General features: G+C 36.2%; 1 protein-coding gene across 5 annotated transcripts in view; it reads right to left on the bottom strand.

The window, feature by feature from the left end:
• Nucleotides 1–27,006, bottom strand: part of ATRNL1 (attractin like 1) — a 466,156-nt gene that overhangs the window by 85,338 nt on the left and 353,812 nt on the right. For 2 of the 5 annotated variants that reach the window (XM_051801059.1, XM_051801057.1), the window contains one exon: nt 1,150–2,377. The exons of 2 other annotated variants lie outside the window; for them this stretch is intronic. In XM_051801059.1, coding sequence (XP_051657019.1) covers nt 2,318–2,377 — 60 coding nt within the window. In that variant the 3' untranslated portion in view covers nt 1,150–2,317. Of the gene's footprint in view, nt 1–1,149; nt 2,378–10,339; nt 10,437–27,006 lie in introns of those variants that run through there. One more of the 5 variants, XM_051801058.1, reaches the window with a different exon arrangement.

A 27,006-nucleotide genomic window follows, 5' to 3' on the forward strand; every position in this document is an offset into this window, starting at 1 on the left:
AAACATCTTGTGGTCTAATCTGACTATTATTCACCTCTCGGGACCAGCAACAGATCTGTAAAGAACATGGTAGCTCTAGCATCAGAAATAAAAAGCAGTAACGTGAACTGAAAGTCACATATCCAACCAGCAAAGTTTTCTGGTTTGTTATCTTCAGCAAGTTCTTTAGAACAATCACATGGAAAATAACTCCATAAAAGAAGTAAATATTCCCCTGCTGGCACAGAAATAGACTCAATCTTAGGAGAAGCTCACAGCCACACAAAAACATTGTCTGAAAGGAAGAAATTTGTAACATCAGAAGTGCTGTTCAATTATAATGGTGGCCAATAGAGAGGAAAAGTTAAGTTATATAGATATTTAAGTTAACCTATAACTGACTTTACCTGGTTTTGAGCCATAATTACTGTAAAAACATGTTGCTTTGGTCAAGCCAGACATATCTTCTGGTATTTTGTGTTCTATTTGAGAAACACTCTGGACCTCTTTGCCATACACACTACTCAATAGCAAAACATTGGTAAAGGTTTTTTTTATTAGTTCAGTAACAAAACAGCATCAGTACATTAAGAATCAGTGATAAACAAAGGAGTTTAACTGTCCAGCATCTAGAAATCTTACGTTGTAGTTTGCTTTATGTATACACACATTCCAATGGTCTCAATGCATTTTTACAAGTTGGTAGCAGCTTATATTAACAACTTGCACACATGAACACACACATATATACCTCAATAAGAATTATTTCATATTAATCAGGCTGGAAAAGAGATCCTGCAGTAGCTGACATTTCCAATAGTCATGCACAATTTTTATGAATAGTTAAGGCCAGAAAACAGGGGGAGAGGAAGAGATACAGAGAGATGCAAAAGACAAGCAAGTAAAACCAATAATTGATGATAGGTTCATGTCTCCCAGTCCTTCAGGTCAAAAGCTAAGGCTTGTTAAGAGGCAGTGTCCCTATTATCAAGTCTACTTCTTGGCTCAAAACAGCTTCTAGAACTGTATTTGTAAAGCTAGACCAGGTGGGAGGGCAAGAAAAAACAGAGCTGGTGAAGAAAGACTTTAATTTGCAGAGGGCATTTTAGAGAATTAAATTAATATGTCCTCATCTTGGCTCACCTAAGCTACCCTGGAGGAGGATGTCCTTTGAGACATATGGTGACTACATAGGCTAGGGGTCACATTTTAGATCAGAGACACTGTAAATTCTTGCAGACCTACTAAGCAAGCCCAGTTGGCACAAAAGGTACTATGGCATGGGAGTTGGTATGGAAACAGGAGAATCAATAATTCTACCCAAGACAGTGAAAATCACTAAACCTCTCTCCATGTGGATTGATTCAAGGACAGACAAAGGCAAAGCAAGCCCTTTAACTTTGGTACAGTATTTCTCTGTATGTAGTAATTGTTTTTCAACACATTAGCAGAATTACTCAGGTAACTAACATGGTTAGGTGATATGTCTGTATACAGACACATTTTGAAGGTCAACCTTAGCACTCTGTGGTTCAAGTCATTCTAAGATATTAAACATAATTGGTCTAGCAGAGCTATGACTTGTTAAAAGTGAAAATAAGGACACTTCAAGAAGTGAAATAATTAAATGTATAATCAAGGTTCAAGTATCTTGAATATTTAGTAAGGAAATGTACAAAGTCACTAGATATCCTCCTATTGACTTAACATAGTTAAACACATTTGAGTAAGAAATGTTTGAATGCCCAGGCAGCCACGGCTGACCATACTGTGAATGTCAGTTCCTTTACTCAGTTAGGGAACTCTTGCCATTTTAAACTTAGGCAAATCATTAACCACGAAGAAAAGCTAAGATTATTACTTAGCTGCCTATTCAGCTGCAGGTACCAGCATGGTATTGTAATCTGATGAACGAAGCATAATAAGTATTTTCTGCATTTACCTTTTGAACTGAACACGACACACATAAATCCCAGAGGTGCTAACATCACTGCAGAAACTATGCAATTAAAATTTGCTAATCTAATTTGCAAATAGAAAGCAGAAAAACATAAAAATGTGTGTGAGGCTTTTGGGGAGCCATAGGAGACTGGTGAGGCATACAAGCATGTGACATTCCATAATACTGAGGCAGGCTGGCTGCGTGTCAGCCACTGTCACTGCACCCTGCAAGAATTCAGCTGCAAATCTTTGTTTCCTTTATGTCTTTCATATCTTTGCATTTCTCAAGGCAAAAGGCAAAGACAAAGTCTTTCAGCTGGAGTTCTTTCATCCAAGAACATTCTTCATCCAAGGCCAAAGGTTCACCATATCCTAAAAGGCCTTTGGATCTGCATGTTCAGTCATCTTCATCCAAACGTATTTCTTTGGGAGCATTATTCAGTCCTTGTGGCCGATCCTAAAAGAACACCAATAAAAACTATCTTCATTCCTTCAAATACAATCTTCAATGGTTTTATCCCTAGGACCACTGTATGACAGCATTGTGTCAAAGGTGCAAAATGGATTCAGAGATATTTCAATTAAAACCACAGCACATTGAAACAGCTTTCCTATAGTTTTTGACGTTCTAGTTTTGGTCAACTCCATAGATAAAGGTTTCCAAGGTGAAATAGGCTTTCTGGAAAACCACACATATAAATACAATATTTTTCTCCTGTGCTGACAGCTGCCTAGAAGACTGCCTGTTAGCTTTCCTGGGAAAACATTTCTAAAGTGATAAAAATTGTGATTTAAGATCCTATCTGTGTATTGCACTACTACACAGTACTTTGAATACAAGGCTCTAGAATATGAAGAGTTCTGTATCCACTTAAATTGCTTTACTGGAGTAGGGAGAAGCAAAGTTTCCTCTGTATGGAAACAAGACAGTTACTTAATGGTGCGCAATAATGCTATAGAACACAAAACACAAAAACCCTGCAATTGTAACTTGTGATTGCCTTAAAAACCCCCAATGTGTCAGCTAATCTGGATTTCAAAGAAATCCCGTTCTTTAACCTGTCCATTGTTATTACACATCATCTAGCTCACTTAAATTTCTCCCTCTCCTTTTTTTTTAATATATGTGAAGTTTTCCAATCCTTTCTTTCCTTTTTACTTTTTTTATATTTTCCCTGAGCCATCTATTAATCTCTTCCTTTCTTCCTTCTGTCCAAATATCTTCTTTAGCTTTTCTCTACAGGTAGCCTCTCCCTGCTACCCTTCTTTTTATTCCACGAGCACCTTTATGATTTTCATCTTGGCCTTTCTCCCTCTGCATCATTCACAACAGTTTTAGCCTCCAGAATCTCTCTACCCATTCTGGATCTCCTGCCCCTTTTCAGCCTACTGCCCCACAATCACCTTGAGTTCTTTGCTTTTAATATTTTTTTATTCTTTTCTTCTCTTCATATTCTTCTTTCACCCAAAGCAAATGTAATTTCAATTTATTTTTTTTTTATGTTACCAAGCTTCTGCTATTGCAAGACCCTACCAAACAACTGGGTCACAAACTGTTTCTAGAACACAAACTGTTTCTGTCTTGTCTTAATAGTATGAAAAGACTAAATTGGAGTTAAAAAAACCAAATGAAACTAAACCACAAAACCCAAAAAACCCTTCTCCTTAAAAGCAGTGCTGTCAATTTTCATTATTTTATTACAATAACTGAAATAATTAATTTTACTACTAGTATATCTGCAGCATTTGAAGGACATTCTTTAAAAAAACTCACTCTAAAGCAAATTTTAAGTTTTGATGGTTACAAGAAAAGCATAAAACATGTTCCTGTCTTAGCTAAGTGAATCACAAGTGAGAAAGGGTATAATTCAACCCTAATATTTTAAAGTCTTTGATTTTTAAGCTAGGTGTATAACTATTAGCATTCTGACTCACAGGGCAGACATAAACCTGATGTGAATAGAAGAGCAGACTGTGTAACAACTTAAATCCATACCTGAGTTTGAACTATTTTGAGTTAACAGTACATAATGTATGGTCAGAATATTAAAGGAAAGGAAGAAAAAAAACCGAAAGCTGATCTCAAGCAGTGACCACATGAATGCCATTAAAATGTCAGTCATTACACTAAAGTTGTAAAAGCAGACAAGAAGATTATCTCATAACTTTTATTCAATTTTGAATGGAAATGACCAACAGTGACAAGTGTTTGGTACTTTGCAGATTTCAAACCAGTAGTAAATGGAGAAAGAGCTCAAATTTCTGCATCAGTTTGTGATATTTGTTCCTATCAAAAGTCATTTCTTGATCTCAAATTAGAAACCATTTCCCCTGCAATGGGAAATGAACAGGTCAGATATAGGATATTAATGAGGATTACTTTTTCCTTGAATGGAATGTAATTAATACCCCTCACTAATTATCTCAAAGAAAGATGAGGGGGAAGAAAAAGAAGTTGCTTTTTCTTTTTTTTTTTTCCCCCCTCAGCCTCCACAAAACCTTTAATTGTTTTGTTTTATATCGTTCCGGAACTAATACAGTTAAGTTGCCCTCAGGATTCTTCTTTTATGGTTCTATCTACTTTTTCAGTGTAAGAATAGAAAGGATTAAAATTTTGATTATAAATTCTTTGAAATCCATCTTCTAACATAAACGATACCCATTATGCTATGTTTACATAACTGGGCTAATTACTTACAAAAATACTTCTCTATCAATTCTGTGCTGAGGTGAATTTAAAGACACTGAAAGGTTCAGAAATCAAGTACTTTATGACATTAACTTTTTGAAAGATGATAACAATTTGTATTAGCTCAAACAGAAGCTTCCTATTCCCTCTCTATTCTGCCTTCAAGGCCTGAACAAAGCAGATATCAGATTTTAAATCTGGTAAAACTCTGATGGGATTTGGTTTGTAGAAAACAACAACTCTAGTTGTCTCAAGTTCATTAATTCTTTAGTGTCCTTTGTTCTTTAGATTTTCATGTGTAATCTAGTTTTCTGTGCATCAGAGTCAATAAATAACTTTTATCTGAAAGGGGATAGTGATATAAGGTACAGTGTATCTTCTCGTAAAAGCAAAAATCATAAGCTTGTTTTAACATCAAGACAAGTGTAAAAGAGAAATTAAAGATAATTGTGTGACCAGCAGGCTAGAAGAAGACCAAAGACAAAATGAGGGTGCATGCTTTTATGTCATTTTTCCCCCAACAAATTTCAGGCCTATCGGATATTAGACCTAGTATATTACGCAATTAAGGATCATTTTCTGGATGCTGAGGCCTTCCTAAATTTATTTATAAACAGATCTAAGCTGTTGCTTTCTGTCCTGGCACTGACAGTAAGTAGTTCTCAGTTTTCCCCAGCTGACTCCTGGAAAATGCAGTACAAAAAAAAAAAAAAAAATCCAAAGGTGCCAACAGCAAGCTTGGGGCTGGGTCAATGTTCTCCTTGCAGTGTGAAAACAAACTGTGAAATGCCATGAAGTGCTTGGAAGCACTCACAAACAATTTTCTCAGCGTTCCCCTCTCAGCACTAAAGCCAGCTGTAGGTCAAGCCAGTGCTAAGACAAATCTGAGCTTTCCAGCTGTTGAAACACTTAAGCCACACCAGATTTTAAAGTGATGTCATAGCAGTGCAGTTATTACTCGCCTGCCACAGGATCTGCTGATGGCAGTTGAAGTTCTTATTCATCAAGGGTCCCAAATAATTGAAGCAATCCATCTGCTCTATGTACTGCTTTCTGCCTATACTGTCGTTAGTTACTACCTTGTGATATTTGCCAGTGATGTCATACTTAATCAAGCAATTGGCAGCCTGTTAGATCTCTTGAGAACTGGGCTGTCATGGAGCATAGGTAACTAAAATATTCCACCTGTTTCAAGCTTTCCCCTTGCAAAACCTGATGGGACATGTTATTTGGCAGTGAGTGTCATAACTGATCAAACAGTTGCCAGACTCGTGCATATTTCCTGAAAGCTGTTGCTGTTTTTCATCATGAATTCCAGATAATTGAAATAATTGACCTGTTATAAGGCCCTGCTTTGACTCGAGCATTTTCAGCATTGGGACATTTGCCTATTGTCATATTTAAGAGCAGCAGGAGGAAGAGGCTTTGATTACTCTTTCACAAGATGTCACAGCACCACAAAGTGACATTATTTGCACAGTTTGTGTTACTGAACTGCCAGACACTACTCTGGTCTCTGCACTCATAACATGACTCACAAGTGCACGTGCTATGCAATATCAATCCAAGTGTTAGAAAGGTATAGGAAGAGGAAATGAAGGAAAGCATGCAAGCTGGCTTTTCAACCAGGCTGATAATGGGAGTCCTCTTACTGCTCCCATGTGATGAGTAATTTAAACATTCCAGTGCTCTGTTGGTTAAATGAACCTCTATTAAGATTTTTTCACTAGTTGAGGAGCCTACAAATGTTTTACAGAGGATTAGATACCTGAACTTATGCTTTTCACTGCTTATTACATAGTTAAAGGAGACTCTTGCCTGTTGATTGATATACAGATCTTTAGAATAGTCCAATTAACTGTAGTAGCCATAAAAAGCTTTGATGTGCTCTTCTGCTAGGGGGTATAGATCTTACTTATAGTCAGATTATATTGCTCAGTTTTATTTGAGAAGAGCAAAGCACCACATTTCCTCACTAGATCACATCTCCCTCCTGAATTTACTGTATTCATCTCAAGGATGAATGCTTACTTGTGATCATTGCTCTGCTTAGAATCTGAGCGGGTCACAGCCTGACTGACAGTGACTGTAGAAGTCTTTCCAGCACTTTCATCAAGATCTAGCATTTCTGAAGCTGTACTTTAAGGCATTCTACATTTTGGCCTGCACAAACTACACATACAGAATTATTTTTAAAATACCTCTTACAACATAGCATCCACCTCCAGTAATGCCCAACTTTTTATAAAGTCCAAGTTTTTCTTTATCTGCAGCTTTTTCTTTTCAGCTCTTTATCTTCAACCAGACAACACTGAAATGACTAAAGAGAAATGTTGTTTTAAAAGGAAAAAAACCTGCCAAATCTTATACAGATGTACAGTTAGGAAGGATGTCAACAACATTAGAGTTACAATTATCTACCAACATATATAAAATTTTGGTTTTTTTTTTTAAATTGAGTGTAAATGAAACCAACTCAGAAAGACAAGATGATCTGCTAAGAATAACTGTTTACAAGAGACTCTGGTATAAAAGGAATAGTATGCAAAAAAAGAAATACTTTTTCCTCATATTACATCAAGCTTTTTAGAATAGAAAGTGTTAGGTGTGTCTTGATTAGACAGGTTTGATGTATATTACTGTAAAGTCACATCTTGACATTCAGAAGAAATTTACATTTCCATCAAAAATTAGACTCAGTACATGCATACAGGGACAGGCAGTCACCATAGGTTTGTGTGAGTAGCCAGCAATTGCTTAGCTTTCCCCATGCTCCTGACCTTCAGGGGGTCCCTTCTAACCTTCAGGTAGCAGCACAGCACATGCAACCCATGCACTAAAGCACTACTTGCATGCTTTTCCCCATTGAGAAATATCTTAATTATACGAAGGAACTAACCTAATGATAAATTTCAAATTTCTAATTTGTAAAGTTTATCCAGGAATCTTGATATCCAGCTCCAGCGAGTCTTTGTCAGTCATTGCTTACTTAAGGGGAAAAAATAATGACAGAAAGGACACTGCTGTATTTATGCACACAACTGTGGGGTGAGGGAAATCCACATGTTGATGAAATAGCTTTTTTTTTTTTAAATGTACATTGGTGATGATTGATTGGAGAAAATCAAAAAAGGTGACTTCACAGATAATTGGCCCTGACTAACAAAAGAAAACAACACTGCAGCTCTGCAGCTTTTTATCAGTAGTGGGATGCAATTATGCAACATTAATTAAATTGGCATGGCAATGAAAGGTCACGCAATATAAAGGAAGAAGAAGGTAGTCCTACACTATAGATAATATTACTGCTTGAAAATGTTTGTGCTTATATAGCACTCTTGGAGTGGGAGGGAAACCATCCCTCATTCAAATCACGTGAAAATTGTGGTCAGATTCTGATCGGACTTAAGAACATGAAATAAAACAAGGTGATGGAAATAAAGAAGGTGTTGCAAACTTTATTGTGACTGCCTATCCTTTCATCCTGAACAGGCAGGTCTGCTCAGGAAGGGGTATATAACACCAGGCAGCAACATTTTCACTTAGTAGGGGGTCAGTAACAGCTTGCCAGCAGTAGTATAATTTAAAGTAGAAGGCCTAAATTTTCTTATCACTGCATATGTTTTCATTAAGATAATCTACTGCTCTCAATGTTATTTTTATTCATTGCCTCCTCCCAGTCACCAGTCTGACTGCTCCCAGTGCCAACACTCTGAAAGTAGACTGTGTGCCTCACAAATCTTGACCAAAAATTAAGAAAAAAAAAATAAAAATTCAGCTTTGTTACCAGTAAATAGTATTTTTTTCCAAAAGAAGTCACTTTTAGTTAGATTCTTCCCTGCCCACCAAGTTGCTTTCCCCCAGCTGCTTTATTTGCACAGACTAATTTGCTAGTGAATGAAAAACGGCAGCAAGTTTTGTGGCTTTGAAATAGAATTTCAAATACCCTAATAAATAAAAGACACAATAGCTTATGATGTCATCTCTGCATGCAATATATATGGTTTTTCCTGATTCTTTCAATTTTTCTAAATTGATTAGAAATACATATGTAACCTTGAAGGCCAAGAGCTTCTGAAGTAAAAAGCACTCTGTGTTCTAATGTTTATCACTAATGGAGTCAACTGTGTCTCTTTGCCAGAATGAAAGAGACTTGCAAAGATATTCCAATACTGCTGCTTCCTCTCTCATAGTAGAATTTAGACTTGGCAATGGGTAAAGATGGGCAAAATTGTGCCAGAGAACATCTCAGGGATGTACCTTCTCATTGGCAGGCTGGAATTGGGTTAGGTAACCTACTGGAGGAGGAATATAATGGTCTAAGTTGACAGCATTTGCCTTCTCAAGTTCAGGCTAGAAAGTTTGGGGTCTTGTTCTTCTCAAACAACAATAAAAACAAAAAGAAGAAAAAAAACCAAACCAACAAAACCCAACCAGTTTGTCTCATATGCAGACACATTTCTCTTCCCTTCCAAAAAGAATACAAGATTGAGTTAAATATTGAAGTGATTACAGTGTTAGCAAAGAACAGAAATGGACCGGGGGAAAAATATTTTAATTTTCCTTTTCAGTTCCATAGAGAAATCTTGTTTTCAGCAGTTCCCTTTCACACACAAACCTCTCTTGAAATACTAAATAGCCTCCTTTCTCATATTGTTTTAACTTTTCACAATTACAGAGAGATTGCTAATGGTCACACTGAGCACTTAAATATAATTTATCAACAGGGTAAGTCAAACTTTCACAGCAAGTTAAGTTATGCAGGATACATATTTCAATACAGCACTATACCATCACAGTTAGTAACTGAAAGGCAAGCATTTACATTGCATGAAAAGTTTTGACAGAGATTGAGGGAAGAGATGTAATGAGATTGTCTTTGAACAAACTTAGTGGAATAAGCATTGATAAAAATATCAAAGAATTAATGTTGAAAGTGAAATTAAGCAGAATAAGGAAACTCCCAATTCCTGGATTTTAACTTGATACAAAATCTAAGCAGAAGTGAACTTGAAAACTGGGTTAACCTCTCTTTCACTTTGCATTTTTTTTTTCATTGAAGTAGTGGATTTTTTAAACCTGTGGTTTTTTTTTTTAACTGCACGGCATTTCAAATAGCAAATACATCTTTCTTTTCAAGTCTCTCCAAGTTGCTAGAGAACACCTTTGATACTATTCAGTGTACCCAGCCTTTTGCTTAGGCAGCAAACGCTACTCTTAGGCACTGGTTATCTTGAGTAGCTATAGCATCATTAACTTGTCTCAAATGCCCCATTTTTAGAGATTGTTCTTGTTGGGAACAATTTCAAAAGAGTATAGAAGAGCTGAAAAGGACTGAGTGTTTTAGATTAGGCTATTATAGTAAAATTGAGCATCCCAATCAAGTTCTTTGGTATCTAAACTGATTTATCACATCCTAGCTTTCCTCTGTTAAAAGAAGTCTGAAAAAAGTATGCACCAGAAATTTTGTAGTAGCATTTCACGTTAGCCCTCCTCTATCCCCAGAGGTCAGATTCCAACTTAAATTATATTATCTACTAGAAAAGTAAAAGACCTCCACCTTAATGTTATATTAATATATCAGTGAGACATGTCCAACATCTCTGATGCTTTATCTAGTAGACAGTAATTAGTAGATAGTAGATAGTAATTAGTAGACAGTGGAAGTGATTTTGAGAGAATCCTTGACTGTTTTTAAGGTAAGGAAGCAACAAAGAAAAAAGTATTTGGGGTGTTCCTTCTGAGATAGCTCAACTACCACACCACCTCTTGCTCAGACACATAGCCAGAGCCCCAGTCTTCCTTCCAGCTTCTCCTCCAGCCAGTTCTATGAGAAAAAAGCAGGCATTTGGATGACTTCTGTGTACCTTACACTTCCTTGAAACTGTGACTCATAAGACCAAAATTATCTTATTTAACTTAACATTCTTGTATTGTACTCAGTTATTTAGTGACCAAATAAAGAGGTACCCTCCACACATCATATATCGTAATATTTGAAAAAGCTTTCAAATACAGACACTCAGTACAAACTGATGAAGAAAACCAGAGGTAACCAGGATTGTACTCAAATGTTACTCGTGGACCTAATTATAACATACAACCCTCCTGACTGCCACCTAGACAACCCCAGTATTATCTTTTAATCCTAGAGCTCTCTCAGAAACAGTAAGTTCCACAAACAAAGTCATCTGTCATCTGACAGGGAACACCCCATGCCTACCCATGCAAATGTATGTTGAGGTGCAAAATTAGTTCCACAGCATTCATTCTACCAAAGAATTAAGGAGATGCTTTCAGTGTCAATCACTGTTACGCTTTCAGACTCAGGCTCTTTCAGAGAGACACACAAATCTTTCCCTTCCAAAAAACATGTGAAATGGAGGGGGGGATCAGAACATCCTTATATACAGCCTATTTGCCTCAAGATTCACAGAAACTGGACATGCAGATTCAGCTGCTTCTGACAGAGAGTTAATAACCTTTATCTTCCCAAAAGTTGTCAATATCAACTAGATCATGGCCCACTTTGAGAGGACACATTGCCATGAATTTCATTATCACTCTGCCCCCCAACAATGAGAACAATTTCAACTGAACCCACAGACTTCAGGCAAGTCATTGCTTACTGCACTGCAACACCCAGGGTAACCTGCCTGACACCCAGCTTTGTCCATGAATCTCTGCCAGCCGTGGACCAACCAAACACCAGCAGCTACAAAATCCATCAGTGCAGCACACTCCTCTAGGCTCCTTGATGCTCTGCTCCATTGAGTCATTAGAACAGGGGGTAACACGAGGGGATTGAACTCCACCACTCCATTAGTCCTGTTTCCCTTCTCTCCTGTTAATTTCTGCATGAGTTTTCCAACTGTAAGATTAGTTTGTTTTCACTGTAAAAATATTTATAGTGACCTTTTAAAAAAGAAAATGTCCATTACTTTAAACTTTTTCTTTGGATTATTTATTATTGTGTTGATACAATTAATTAATATCTCCAATTATTTTCCTGGGCATGTTAAGAGGTTATTTTTAATAAAGCTGTTCAGATTACCAGGAGGGGATGCTTAGATATGCCTTGTGTCTTGGAAATTTACAGTTAGTAAAGAGGGGCTTTTGACAGTAGTGGTCAGGCACATAGCCTTAATATTGTTAAGATACCTGACAAAAGGAAAAAGCTATCTGAACTTAAGTCAGATGGCACACAGAGAAAGGAAGACAAAACGCATTCAATTCAGATTAATTTGCTTCTGATGCTTTTTGTCATTATTGGTTTTGGGTTCCTGAGAACCCAGAAAAAACCACTTCTACATTTTAGTGACTTTGATCCATAGAAGACTCAGAAATTAATTTCTTATTTCTTATTTTCAGCTTCAGGTCAACCCTCAAGGAAAAAAAGTAATCCAAAATATATCCAATGACAATGAGAATCCCGAAGAAAAAGATGCACATAGAGGAAAACAGAGAATTCATTCTTTTAGAAGATGGCCATTGCTACTGATTCAATCCATGCCAAAGGTCTCCTATCACATCTGTCTCTGGGAATAGACTCATGAAGGGATTGTCTTTGCTCATAATATTCAATATTTTCTCAACTATTTGAAGAAAAAAAGAAAAAGACCTCAATCAAAAAACTTTTAATATCTTTTCAAAGCAGTAATGATACTTCCTTGATATACTAATGTATCAATGGAAGGTTAATTTATCCTTATTCTATGAAAACTATCACTTGGCAAACAAAATCCAAGACACAGAATGACTAGCTGGTTTTATTCTACCAAGTTGCGCTAGAAAATGAAAGACAAGTTTTTCAATGTACAAGTAAAATATAATCTAAATATGCACTTCAAAATATTTTCCTGAGTATATGAGTTGGCAAACAAGTTTGCCAGTATATAACAGATTACTTGGCATTTTGTATATTCTACATCCAGCATTCCCACAATTTATTCAAATAAAGATGATCAAGGTCATTCTCCTAATTTGCCAGAGAAATGCTGCGTTTACATGGGCAAAGTAGGGCTCTGGGCCAGGACTCGTGTTTACTGAGACAAGAGTTCATTTAATGGAATTTTAGGTTTTAATATTATGTAATTAAATTTTTTGTCAACACAAATCAAAGTACTTAAGGTAGGCTCTGTTCCTGCAGTCAGAGGCAGACAAGCAGACCCTTGCTCTCCAAGGAAGCCTTTTTGACCCAGACTGATGAATCTTGGCATTCTCTGCACAGCCACTTCAGTCTTGTACTTAGAGCATCTGTCCACAATGACCTGCCAGGAGGACAGAGTCGCTCCTTTGCAATTCTGAATTTTAAGAAAGCCTTATTTAAATGCCAGGGAAGATGCAAATATTTATTAGATAGCCTTAGAAAACATGATTTGATGGTGCTTTTTATCATAATACTGCTGATGATCACTCCCTCAAGTCTCTTCAGAAGCAGCTAGGACTTTCCACATGCACTCAAGCAGCTTTTAAGAGGAAATGTAAGACTAAACATTCTGTTTTGAAATACTGCAAAATGATATGTATTATAAAATCGGGTTTTGTTGTGTGTTTTTCAATTTAGCATACATAATTTTCAGTTTTGCTAGTAATTCAGAAAGCTTTAATGCTTAATTAGTCTAAGCTTGGTAATTCAGCCAATGAAAACTAAAATGTTTAAGTTATATTAATTGTAAGCAATGTTAACAGTTAATTTTCTGAATGATGGAGCAACATAAAAACAAACTTGAGTAACACTATGATTAATTAATTGATTAGCTAGTTTATGTTGAGAATTATATTCAATAAGAGTCTGTCAATACAAATTGCTATCAATTGCCACTTTATGAAGTGCCAAAAATAATGGGTTCAGGTACATACTAGAACTAGTTGTCATGAATGCCAATGTACCACAGAGAAATGAATTGTTTATCACCTAATTTAATTTCAGACAGCTAACTCACTTGTAATAACTCATTTTAGCATTGAATTTTCAAGAACTTAAGTGTTGTTAAAAGCAGCAGCTTGTTGTACTAAGTCTGCAAATTTAAATTCTTCTGTAAATAATTTAAAGCAGACTGTAACTCAGTTTTGTCATTGATTACTTAGAAAATATTTAGCAATTGTATTCAACATCCTGACACCACCATTCCTCCCACTGGCAGCATGTTTCATCACAAGTGCTTGCCTACTGCTGCAGTTTTAGACTTGAGTCTGTGCTTTCAATAACACTAGGATGGATGCAGTGTCCAAAGTTGCTTCTGGCTGACTCAGCCAAAACACTTTATGGGTTCACTTAGGTCATGCATGTTAGCAGATATATGTGGGGGCATTTAATACACTTAATTTCAGCATATCTGGACAATTTGATGTCCAGATGCTGAAGAAGAAAATGCAGAGAAGGTTCACAGCAGAGTGAATGGACAAAAAGTTCCTCTTGTTTGGGGCAAGTGAGGGGTTCCATTCATCCTATGCTTTCTCCATCCTATTTCTGAAGTCTTTTAGGTTACTTGATGGCAATTGAGAGCAAGGAAAGTTAAGAAAAAAACCAGTCTACTTGGAGCCTTTGAAAAATTATGCAAAACATCAGTTTCTTAAAGGCTCCGAGGAAGCAGTCAGCTAGAAACAATTTAATACTCTTATGGAAAGACCTCCCCCTTTCCAGATTTCCAACAGTCACTGAACTTCAGTTAGCAATGCCCAAGTCAAAATATGCAGTTCCATTATGAAATCAAATTAAGATGGCATAATTATTTGAGTTTATTAATTTGCATAAAGCTTTACATCTAGGAACCGTGTCAGTCCATGCCTACAACTGTACATATATGTTCTTGCAGCAGTTTACATTTTCTGGAAATCAATATACTATCAGCCTTTTTTCTTTACTTTGCAAACAAGGCATTGAAACCAATCAATGTTCCAGTACACTTGCAACAGGTATCTGACAGAGTACTCCAAATTGTACTCATGCTTGTCAAATACTAGTGAGCATAAAGGTTACTGCCAGTTCCATTGATTTACTGCAGCTACCTCACGCTAGTATGTAGGATACTCGTTAGTTGCTTTATATTTCAAAATAACTATAGCATTAATACTCTCCTGTAATCTGTGACTTCAAGTAAGATCAACCATAGTTGAAAACAAGCAGCAATAAACTAAAAGGTTTTGAAAGCCTTTTCAACTTTAGTAACATGAATTGTTATAATAATAATTAAAAAAAGAAAATCCAACAGCAAAGGCTTTGAAATGTCACCTCAAAAAAATAGGTCAGACTTTTACTTCCTATCTTCTTTTTTACAGCATGAAAGGGTGTCTGGGTTTTGCCTCATGACTTTTCTCCTTATGGGAGCTTTCATAAATCATATCTGTTAGCAAAAAGGAATTCATTGACTAAGCCTATCCTAGAGCTAACAGACTGAGCTTCCACTGGGAAGATGCTGCAGGCTGAACATAGATGTTGGCCAACCTAGTTAAAAATTTAACAGCAGATAACCAGCACTACACTAGCATCACTATTTATTACATGCCACTCAAAACTTCTTCCTAAGTGAGGAAGTATTTTAGCCTTAGCTTCAAGTCAGACTAATACCAGAACATTTTACCTCAACTCAAAATTCTTTGTTTCTCCAAGACTCACATTTCCTTCCCCAAGAACATTAAATAGATTTTCTGAGATAGTCTTGCTCTTAGTGTTCCAGGAACAGCTTAGGATAACCAGTTTCAGGGAGCCACTCTGTTCTTTCCATGACTGCTTTGGAACACCCTACACTGCTGTCAGTGTACAGCAGAGCAAGGACAGATTACAGCAGCCCATTTCAGAAGCAGACCATTGCAGGACAGGTGTGCCTTATCACTTTAACTTTGCAGACATACAACTGAAACCTCTAAAACTTCAATTCAAAAAGCCTGTCAGAGTTATTTTGACCATGTTCAAGGAGCCTTTGGTAAGAAAAGAAATAATCCTTTTTCTTGGAGGGTTACTCCTGAACAAAATTGTTTCAGTGTTTTGCTGTACGGATCCACAGTACACTAACAAAAATGAGGAGGTGATCAGAGATGGGAACTTCTAATTTAATATCATTACCTAAGCCAACACCTCACACATTATAGGTATGCTGTCAGGAATCAAATCCTACCTGTCAGCAAGTGTTTGATTGCTGAAAGGCAAGGGGAAATAGGGCACTTGACATTTTCCTTTTAGGAGGGAGGATAAATTAGGAGTTTATATATTTATTATAACCACACTTAAAACATTAAAGGAAGATTATCTATATTCACTAAATCAAGATAATAGTTTAGTAGACTTAAAATGCACTCCCCCATTCCTCAGTATGTAGCGAACTTAGAAAAAACCACTTAATGCTTCAGTTTTGAAATTTTTTGGAAGAAATTTTCTGTAAAGAAACATGGTCATGCTTCATTAGTTAAATTCCCACAAAATTAGAACTACAAGAATTTGCAATTACATCAGAACAAAAAAAGGTTGTATTCCAAGGTTGCAAGACATCAGCACATGACCGAAAACCCATGAGCAGACCTTACTTTCAGTTCAGCACCAGAATTGACTGATCCAACTAATAGTATACATTAAAATACAGGCAGGTTATAATAAATTGTATTTATGATGAAGTATCAACTAGTAATTCTATTGGCATCCTATAATAACTGATACCTGAGTCCATACAATCCATTACTTTAATCATTACACGGGAATAAAGTCTTTCTAATAGAGCTTTCAGATTATAAATAACATTGATCTATACGAAATTGTTATTTACCATTGATGGGTACTGTGTAGCAAGACAACTTTAAGGAAGATATATGCATCACAATTCATCACAGCTGAATGCAAGGTCCTACCTAAAGAGAGGATGCCATTCATCCTTAAGGGGGAACTGGGAAAGGGAGTGCAGGGATGTTTTCATACAGCATTTTTAAGATTACGTTCATTTTTAACCAGAACCCTACCAAGCATGAAGCATTAACAAAAGCACACCAGTTTCTGATCAACTCTCAGATTTCATCCTTTGGCACCAGTCCTAGTCCACACAAGGGAGACAAAAAATGGAGAACTACACTGCATTCAGCGAAGAGTTCCAGAACAAATTGTGGTCTGGGAAACATGCTTTGCAGTGATGACAGCTCTATTTGCTTTACTGAACAACTTCTAAAAGACTATAAATCAAAATCTACAAGTACTGATAAAAGTACAAGACTCTGAGACCACTTTAATAGACAAAGACAAAACAACCTTAAGTGGCTCTTAAATTTATCACAGCTCAAGTTGATGCATTATTTTTAACAGATTCATAAGACTAGGTGAAAAGGATTAACCATTGGAAGACTCCAGATCCATATCCAAAAGTTCAGTTGTTACTGAAGTAGTCTAGAAATGAGAATTGTCTAGAAATGAGAAAACTATTGATACTTGTTTCTCCCAGCCACCCACCCCCTCAAAAAAATAAAAACAAACCAGCAAATAACTGCTTTTTACTGACACCTAAGTCCAAAACCAAATAAATTCCTGTTGATACACCAAGAAACTTTTACACGTGCAAAATTTACTGCAGTCTAAACAGAGTTAATGGCTTCAGTGTTTATGTCTTACATAAATACGTGCATGAATACAGAAGTAAACATTCTTCTGCTAAAGTTTCTTATAGAACAGTGAAAATTTCAGGACTAATTACACCTAAACAAAGTAAAATTTTGTAACCTATTTTTATTATGTTTCTAGGGCGAGAGACAAAATTTTTTATTCTAACTTGAAGGGCAATTTGTGAACTACACATTACAACAGTACAACTGGATTAAAGGCTTGGACATCACTCAGTGCAGAGATTAGAAAAGCCATCCCCATTTTCTGTCTCCCAGGACAGCAGCTGAGGTCATGGGGTCATTTTTGCACCAAATTTGTTGAGATCAAGAAACCTTTTCTCTACAATAGCAGAGCCACAGCTATGACACCAAATGACGAGAGCAGCCCACAGTCTTACATTCAGGTCATAGAAATCATTCTCTGACTGCTGGCTGATGATGGCCTGGAACACCCATCTCCTCTATTTTCAGTGACTGTTTGAGGCAATGAACTACTGTACAAAGTACAAACACAGCAACCCTCTATCTGTTCTTTGAGAGCAGAAGCACAAGCACCTAACTTCAGGAGACCATTTTTAGATGTAAATCCTGACTTGACAGAAGTAGATTTCTGCAGCCTGTTTTAGGTACTTTTGAAGAGGCATCCCTTTTCAGTATTCCCTGTTGGCTTTGCTCCACACACGGCTCTGGATTCAGTTCTGAGTCAAGCATCTAAAAATGGATTACTACAGCAATAGGTACTACAATAGCAAAATCTTCTGGGAGAAATTTATCCCAACATTTCATTCTGTGTTTTTAAATTGACAACATATTTCTGAATGAGTTCTAGTTAAGCCTTGTATTTTTAGGAAAACCTGTAGTAATTACTGGGTTATATTTTATGACCTCTGTTATGCTGAAAGCCATATCTAGACTGAAGATGGAAAGGACCAATATAAATCCATTTATGAGTAGGTCACTAGACGGGGAACAAAAAAACCTGGGCTTGCTTCCAATTTTTCTCTGTCAGTTTTTCTGCGTGTAGAGTGGGATGGATATCTACTAATATATAAGAAGTATTTCTAAATTTAAACATGAAAATAAGCACCATTTACTAATAGACTGTTTCAAATAGCTACAAGGTTATTGAAATACTATAATATTTGCTTTCCTTCAAGGGTTCTCATCTGCATTGCTCAGATTTTGCTACTTAAATAATGCAAAATTATAAATCAGCAAAAGGACATTCACATTTCAGGAAGCCTGACTCTGTACCCCAAACACTAACTCAACTTATTAAAATGACTCTTAGATAATACTGGAGTAAATTCATCTTGTTAGTTGTGACACTTAAGATAATCTGGAGCATTGCCAGCATTTCAGAAACTTTGGAGCCACACTATTAGCACAGTAGTAACTCAGCTTCACATTATAAGGAATGAAACATGAAATATAAGTGTTAATTTTCTCTGAACGTGCAAACACAGCAATGGGAGACTTCAGGTCATGTTCATACAACAGGAATATTTGTTCTGCTACAAAGAATACCTTTTATTCCTTTGAAATCACTACTCTTAATCTGAATCCATCACATGTAGAAATACCTATGACTCCATTGCAAGTACTGCTGAAGAGAAGTTACGTCTTCTCAAATACACCTGTTTAAACAGTATGGCAATTTATGAGGAAACTACTAAATTTCATGCATTTATTTTAATACAAAATCTTTAATCCTGAAAAGGACTATACAATTTATCTTTATGCAAAGAGATTGAAAAATACTTTACTAAAAAAAAAAAAAGAAGTTACTTGGGTTTTCTCCTCAAAGTTAGTAACAAAGTCTAATGAATTTTAAGAGATTTCAGAACGCTAGAAATATTGATATTGTTCTCCCTTTACTCTATTCAAGTGTGAGATTCCTAGAAAACAATTGTTAAAGAGTCACATTCAAAAATCATAGGCACAACTGACTGTTTTCACTAAGATGCTACTGAACATAGCCATGTATGCAGTAATTCTGTGTTTTAATCTAGAGTTTCTAGAAATTGAACACAGAGTCATAAACTGAGAGTTACCTTTTCACACAAGAAATTAAACAGGATTGCACCATGGTTTTCTTATAATATGCCTACATTCTGTCTTTTAACATCAGAGAGGATGCCTCACTCCTGCACAAAGCAGCATAAACTGGTTTCTGTTCACATATTTCAAGCTGATGTCCCTTTGTAGCAATGGACTGCATCCATACTGTACCTACCTGTGTGCAGGTTCCCAGGACTGTAACAATAGCTTCTCCACAGCCTTCCTATGACCCATCCCCCTCCAAAATGCAACATCTTTCTCACTCACCTGCGTTACATACATTTTGTGATCACACTTATTGCAGGTCACAGCTCTTAATTACAACTCTCCACCCTTTTATTTATAGTGGGTAAATTGAATCAATTTTATTCACAAGATACTCCACATATCCACTGGTTTTAGAGACTGAGATAATTTACCTTCTGGTATTAATCAGCTGTTTGATAATGAACCTCAGACCACTGTAACTTTGGAAGGGAAAGATCTGGGTCTCCACCCAGTGTGGGAAGCCTCATTCCCATTTCATAGATCATTTCCAAGGCCCACATATCACAAGGTCAGTGATACATACAAGGCTTTATAAGCAGCAAAGAACTTTTAGATACTTGAGAACAATGGTTTCATTTGTAGCCCTTTTAAAAAGACAAAGCTGGTACTGTCTGAATCACTGAGAAAACAACCAGAGGTGAACCAAACTGCCATTATTAGCAGTGGGGAAGACGAGTCAACAAGGATGCATAGGCTTTCTTTAATTCCATGAATATTCCATTAGTCCTTATAAATACTACTGCTGAAGGTTCACTAAAGCAATCAATTTTCAGAAGTTTCCTCCATCTTAAAACTTACTTTACAAGCATCATTTTCATACTATATTCTGTGACAGAAGAGCTTATATAGGAGCGTAACATAAGAGTTCATTTGGCCCTACATCTCTGATAATGGGCACTTTATGAAATATGAACTTCCTTATCTGTGATATATTATCTTTTGCTTGAAATATGGCTAATTACTGTCATTCATTAGAGATGAGACATTTGAGTATCATTTCTCGTGTCACATTGACTTCAAGTTGCTTATGATTGCTTTAAATTAGTGACAGTGAATTTCTGAATACAAATTTTAGAAGATTCACTATGTACCTCATAATTATTAATACACTGTCTTAACTGACATTTCCAACTAAGGAAAAGGGTGTCAATACTAAAACTAAATAGATTCATTTTCACATTCATTGCAGATTAAAATATCTATAGAAGCACATCGGTGTTTGCATTAGTAACTTCAGGTCATAGACAAAGGACAGTTTCTCAATTTGTACCTTAAATCATTACTTTTCCTTAATATTTTTGTATACAACTCTGTAGATTCACTTTCCAAGATAACCACTTTTCTATTTCAAAAGCTATTTTATATCATATACTCAAGAGTTTGCTCCCAAGACAGAGATACAATAATCACACAAGTAGTTCTGTTTGTAAATTCTATCACAGTGCAACCTACTATAAAATTGTTCCTTCTGAATTTAATGCATATCCGTAACCGCAGCTGCCTACTTTCTTTTAAGTCAGATGGACTATTTTCTAAAGGACAGGACTTCACGTGAATATGTTCGGAAGATTAGGATATGCATTACATTATCTACAGCTACAAGTTAACACATAGCAAATATTGTCACTAAATATGGCTTATCTGTTGAAAGAGATGAAAAAGAAGAGATGGCAGTTAAAAGACAGATTTGAAGGATACTACTAAAAAAGAGCTCAGGCTCTATAACCAGCTCTGTTGTGAAAGCACTTATAGCTTATTTTTAACACACTGACTCTTTTGTTCATATGGTTTAGTGATCTATCATGCTTAGGAGAAAGGTATTTCAAATGACTTTACAATACCTAAGAGTACACAATTCCATCATGCCTGGTTGATAACCAGAGCCATTACTAAGATACAGTTTATGTTATTCAGATGTTTGTATGTATCAATTATATTTGTTAACACACCTGTTGACTTAAAATACACAGTCTACATTCTTAAGGACTGAAATATGTCAATAAATCACTGAAAGAAGATGATGCCTTTGTGATGGGGCTGAGACTCTTTAATTAGTCAAATGAACACACCTATTCCAAAAAGGAGGTACCGTCTATTTAAGTAAAACTTTATTAAAATAAAGAAGAATGGCTAGCCTATTCCAGAGAGGCTTCAGCAAAAAATAGTCACATGCCCTAAAAAGAGATGATTCTTAACAGTAGGCTCTCTTACAGTGCAGCTGGCAAACACAAATAAGAAAACTATGATTCACATGTTACAAAAAAAAAAAAAAAAAAAAAAAAGAAAAATCAAGCAAACAAAATCAGACATAGAGAGACAAAAAAAAAAAATCTTTCTCATTTACTAAAAGCACTACTTTCTCTATTGTTTTTTCTTTAAAATAGCATTACCAATTTGCACAGTATAGAAAGCAGCTTTGATATAGTTCCTCTTAACTTTAAATTGAACTCCAACCAAGGCATCCTGCATTAAAAAGAGAAAGAAAAGAAACTTTTCCTCCTACAGCTCACCTCATTTCCAGGCTGCTTTCCATGGTAAACTATTGCTGTTCACACAAAGTTCTTCCTGGAGCATCTACCAGCAAAACTGGTACCAGCCTTTCTCAGGAGAGCCTGCAAATATGGTGTTTATAGGGCTCTAAGCTTTTACAGCTCTATAATTGGCCACAGCTGAGGATACATAAGGGCCTGTGAGTGGGATCTTCAGCAGTCCTTTCTGGGTCGGTACCCTGTGAACTATGTCTAGTTTATCACAAAGCCTCTAGACCAAAAAACATTAAAAACCCAGCCCAAGCTCATCTGACCATACAGGAGCCACAAACTCATAATGGTGTTTTGTAACTGCACATGCACTGCCAAAATCTAAAGATATCCTTTAAAAAACACTGGGGATAGTGTACAGAGGTACACGTTGCAACTACTAAAATATAAGATCAGGAAAAGAAGAAAGGAATGTAGGGGTGGCATAAGAAGAAAAGCTCAGAAAATATGTCTTACCAAGAAATACCAGCAGAAAAACACTGACCAGTCTTACATGAACCTACTGAAGGAAGTGACTTTACAGCAGTTCTTTGATTACACTAACATCAAAGCTTTTCTAGTTGATGCAAGAACTTTATACCCAAGTTTTTTCCAAACATACAAAAAAGCCTGAAATCCCGAGAAATATAGATTTTGGCTTTTGCTATGTTTTACATCTGGTTGAGTCAGTAGAGAGAACATACAGTACCCACAGGAGAGAGATAATGAGTTGGGGAACCACTTAAGCCAATTGGATTTAGACAACTCCACAGGACCAGATGGGATACTGGGAAATGACTGATTTAATTGAGAAAATGCTACCATCTTTGACTAGTTGTGGTGATCACCTGATATTCCTGATCTCTATATAAAGGCAAAGGTTACACATATCTTTAAGAAGGAAGATCTGGGAAAATTCAGACTGCTCAACTTAACCTGCTTCCCACCATTGTCAGAAAGACTATGAAGGAAATTCCCCTAAAAGCCCTGTCTGAGCAGGCAAAGGACAAGAATTTTAATAGGAATAGTCATCATGGATCTATGAAAGACAAAGTTTGCCTCACTAACCTAGTTAATTTTGGTAATGGTATGACAGGCTCAGTGCAAGTCAGCAGTGCATGGTGTTAATCTTGACTTCAGCAAGACTCTCAAAGTCTTCTATTGCTAGTTATAGGTAGCCTAGGCATTAGAAGAAAAGTCTGGCAGCACAGGATTTGTTCAGTGTTAAAAGGAGAAGCCTAAGTTGGGATCTTATTGCTGATTCTGATAATGCCATCCTTTTCTGGCAGGGATAAGACAATGGGCAGTAGAAAGAAGTTTCAAGAAAGGAGATTCTGATGAAATATTAGGAAAAGGCTTTTCACAGTGACAGAAGTTAAACATTTGAACAGGAACAGTGAGTTTGCAGAATTATATTCCTTAATAATATTCAAAACACCATCAAGCAGGGCCCTAAACAATCTCACCAAAGGTGGCTTGACTTTGCTCTGGGATTTGGCTCATCCCCAGTCTCCTTGACTGATGCATGACTACAGCAGCTTCCTTCCAACCTAAATTATCTATGATTCCATTGTGCATGATGAATGCTATTTTTGAAAGATTAGATTTACCACCTAATTCAAATTCAGTAAGTGAAAATATTGAATTTCAGCTTAACATGGACTCTCCAAACAAGGATCAGTTTCTTGGTCCTATTAATGTAAAGACTCTAAAACAGCTGATGAGAAGATGAGATCTCTAGTTCTGTAAATACTCAGCTAAGAAATAGCTCCATTTGTTTGTCAGAAGTGCTCACCATGTAACAAACCTAGTTATCATAATCTTAGAACAGAACGGTGTTTGGAGAAGATTTGCATACAAGAGAAAAGCTGGCTAGTTAAAAATGGACGAGACAGGTGAGGAGGGGGAAGCATATGGAAGACCCTATAATTACAGAGAAAATGTACCAAGCAATGATCAATTATAACCCATTGTACAGAAAAGCTTTTGAATTTCTCTTTCAGTCCCAGCTCTCATTAAGCAGCATTTCTGAATAATGCTTTCTGCCTTTCCCAGTTGATTTAAAATTGTTGCCCCACATTCTGGAAGATAATGAGTTCATTGCACTATTTTCACCTCTTAGGGTGACTTCAGTTTTATGATATATTTGGACTTTTTAAGCCCTTTGAAAAAGTATCTGAAATAGAGTAACACAGTATACCTCGGCAACAAAGGCTATTACAGCAATTGCTGTAAAAACATTGGCTATACCCTTTGCTTCCTGTGCTGGCTTTCTAAAGAATATAAATTCAGGGTTTCAGACCTTATCCTCAAGATACTCAGTGGCTGAGACGGCACATCTAAAACACTGCCTGAAGTCTGTAATCAAACCTTTCTCTTTTTCTTTTTCTTTTTTTTTTCTCATCTTGCACAATGGAACTTTTCGGAACAAAACCAATTCCAAGTATTACAAGAGATGTAAGGTCCTTTGGATTAGGTCACTTATGTTACTGAAATATTACCTGGTCTTCATACTTTCACAAACTTCCCTATCCTTTACCCCAAATCCTACGCAGGTTTCTCTGACTTTGCCCTCTCTCATATAAATGCAAACATAAACGAATACATCAAAAAACCCCAAAGCATGACATCACACACTAAATGCACTGGTTTTATGCCATTTCCAGTTGTGAATATTAATGGCTACATGAAATGCACACGCACATTTTAGCACTATATCAAGGCTTCAGAAAATATGGTTTGGGTTGCATTTAAATTTTATCAACATGTTACCTAGCGAAGAGGTCATGTTGGGAGAGATATAGAAGCAGTCTTGTGTCATTTCATGGGTGTATGTTTTGTGCATTTTAATGTACAGATAATTGTTGCTCACAAAGCATTAAACTATGCTCTTGTATTACCCCACCCTAATTATGGCTTTCCTTCTGGACCCTGTACTGTTTGAGTACCCCTTCCAGTTCTTTTCTTACTCCCTTTTCACCTTGAGCCGTTACATTTTCATAGAATAAAAATCACCAATAAGACAGACATCTGGGTTAGTTTATTTAAATACTTCTTTAGCTATTTATTTTGCAAAATAGTGGCAAACTGGTTATAAACTGTTGCTAGATGAAGACACACTGTACTTTGCTCTCATTTCATTGAATATTGTCCAATAAAGTGTCCTAATAGAATAGAAACAAAGGCTGTAACTATTCTGGAGAAAAAGAAAAATTAATATTCAGATTGCAGTACTTCTATCACTTAATTATATTGGGAAATGTGAAAACTAAAATATTTTCTCATTTTAAAAAATATATTTCTGCAATTACTCTGCATTTAACCATACATCCATTGTTTCTCAACAAATCCATCAGAGTAAGTATGGTATTTCACTACTCTCATTTTAATGGTATATTGGCAAATATATGTTGTGCTGCATTTGGGCCTGGTGTAACTCTACCTTTCTTGAGTTCAACAAGTGAGTGATGGTAGAATGTAATTCAAATAACATTCATGACTGATCCCTGAAAGTACATAGAAGTACATGGCAGTAAGTTCTGGAGATTATTTTTTATGTTTTTTTGACTTTTTTAATAACAAAATGCTAATATTTTCTCTTTTTTTAATATATATTTTTTATGAAAAATAAATAGAAAAGAAAGACACATTTTACAGCATCCATATGCCCAGAAGGAGATGATCTCACTGGATTTCATTGCCAAAGTCATGTCAGTGACTCTTGGTATATTTAGTGCTGATCTTAAAGTGTGTCCTACACTTGTGTGTTTGGTGTTGCAAAACATAAATTATGTTTGTGAGTCATTGGATAATGCTCTTTTCTGCTCATAAAATGATATTTAAATGTGCTCAGAAGGGTATTTGATTCCTTCTGACTCCTATAACTTGAAAATATTCTCAATATAAAATAGATTGCTGGCCTACTTTTCTAATAGCCCAGTGACTTTTCCTTTAATAACCATTAAGTTGTTTGTAGAAAAGAATAATTTTATTTATTAACTCTGTCTTGCTTATACATCTTTTTTAAAGGCCTAAACAGTTGAGACAAGAAGCTGACAGCAAGTGTCTCTATAAACTTCCCAGTTTCTTACTGAAAGCTGGATAATAAAGATAAGAAAAAGGTCATCTCGCCAAGGATATAGTACAAAGAATAGCATTTGGAAAGGCAAAACTCTACTTTCAATAAAATTCCAATAAGATGAATATATATACCAAAGACAAAAAAAAAGAAAGTTTTATTTCTTAGGTATCTCTTAAAAACTTTACTGCTCCACACTAATGAACAATAATGTTTTACAGGCTTTGTTATAGTAAGCTCTAATAGATTTGTAAAGTACACTACATTTATAGCTGGAAGAGATCACATATCAAAAATACTGCCCAATTTTTAAAGGAGATAGCCCTGATACAAACCTACTGATCTTTCCAATTTCACTGCAGTCTTACTGGCTTTTTAACTTCTACTTTACTTCAGTGTCTAGTTTACTGCAGTATGCCATTCATACTCTTTTGATTTCCAAAAGAAATTGTACAAGGAGAAGGTTCCTTTCAGGATCATTAAAGAACCATACAATTGGGCCTAAAATCCTGATTAAACCTACTTACTTTTCAAAATCTAATATTTTGCTATTTTCTGTTATGAAAATTCATGAGATAATTACTGAAAATAACACCTTACACAATGTTTCTACCTCTGCTTTGCTAAAGTCAGTGAATGGAATCCATGCCCCATAACTTACATAATCAGCCTCCTCCTAGCGTCTTTTAAAATTTGAGTTACTCACACCAAAGTGATCTAGTCTGCCTGTAAGTACTCCCACACCTTCCTGAACAATTGGTGTAAATCTGGAAACTGTCTTTCACAATGTGCAGGGGAAGAAATAGGACTTCTCCTCTTCCTCAGCACGGGAAGTACATGGACCTGTTAGAGTGGGACCTCTGAAGGGCCACAAAAATTATAAGAGAGACAGCACACCTATCCTATGAAGAAAGGCTGAGAGAGTTGTGGTTGTTCAGCCTAGAGAAGTGATGGCTCTCAAGAGATCTTTAAGAGAGCTTATAAGAACCATGTGGACAAATTTTTAATAGGGCCCATAAGCGAGAGACAGCAGAACAGTGGGGGTTCATGCTCTACCTAAACAGGAACAAGCTCTATCCTTCTTCTTGACATTGAACCACCACACAAACAGA

Source organism: Manacus candei, unplaced genomic scaffold (assembly GCF_025592945.1).
Source record: "Manacus candei isolate 608988 ecotype Guabito, Panama unplaced genomic scaffold, ASM2559294v1 h1tg000050l, whole genome shotgun sequence".
Taxonomy (NCBI): domain Eukaryota; kingdom Metazoa; phylum Chordata; class Aves; order Passeriformes; family Pipridae; genus Manacus; species Manacus candei.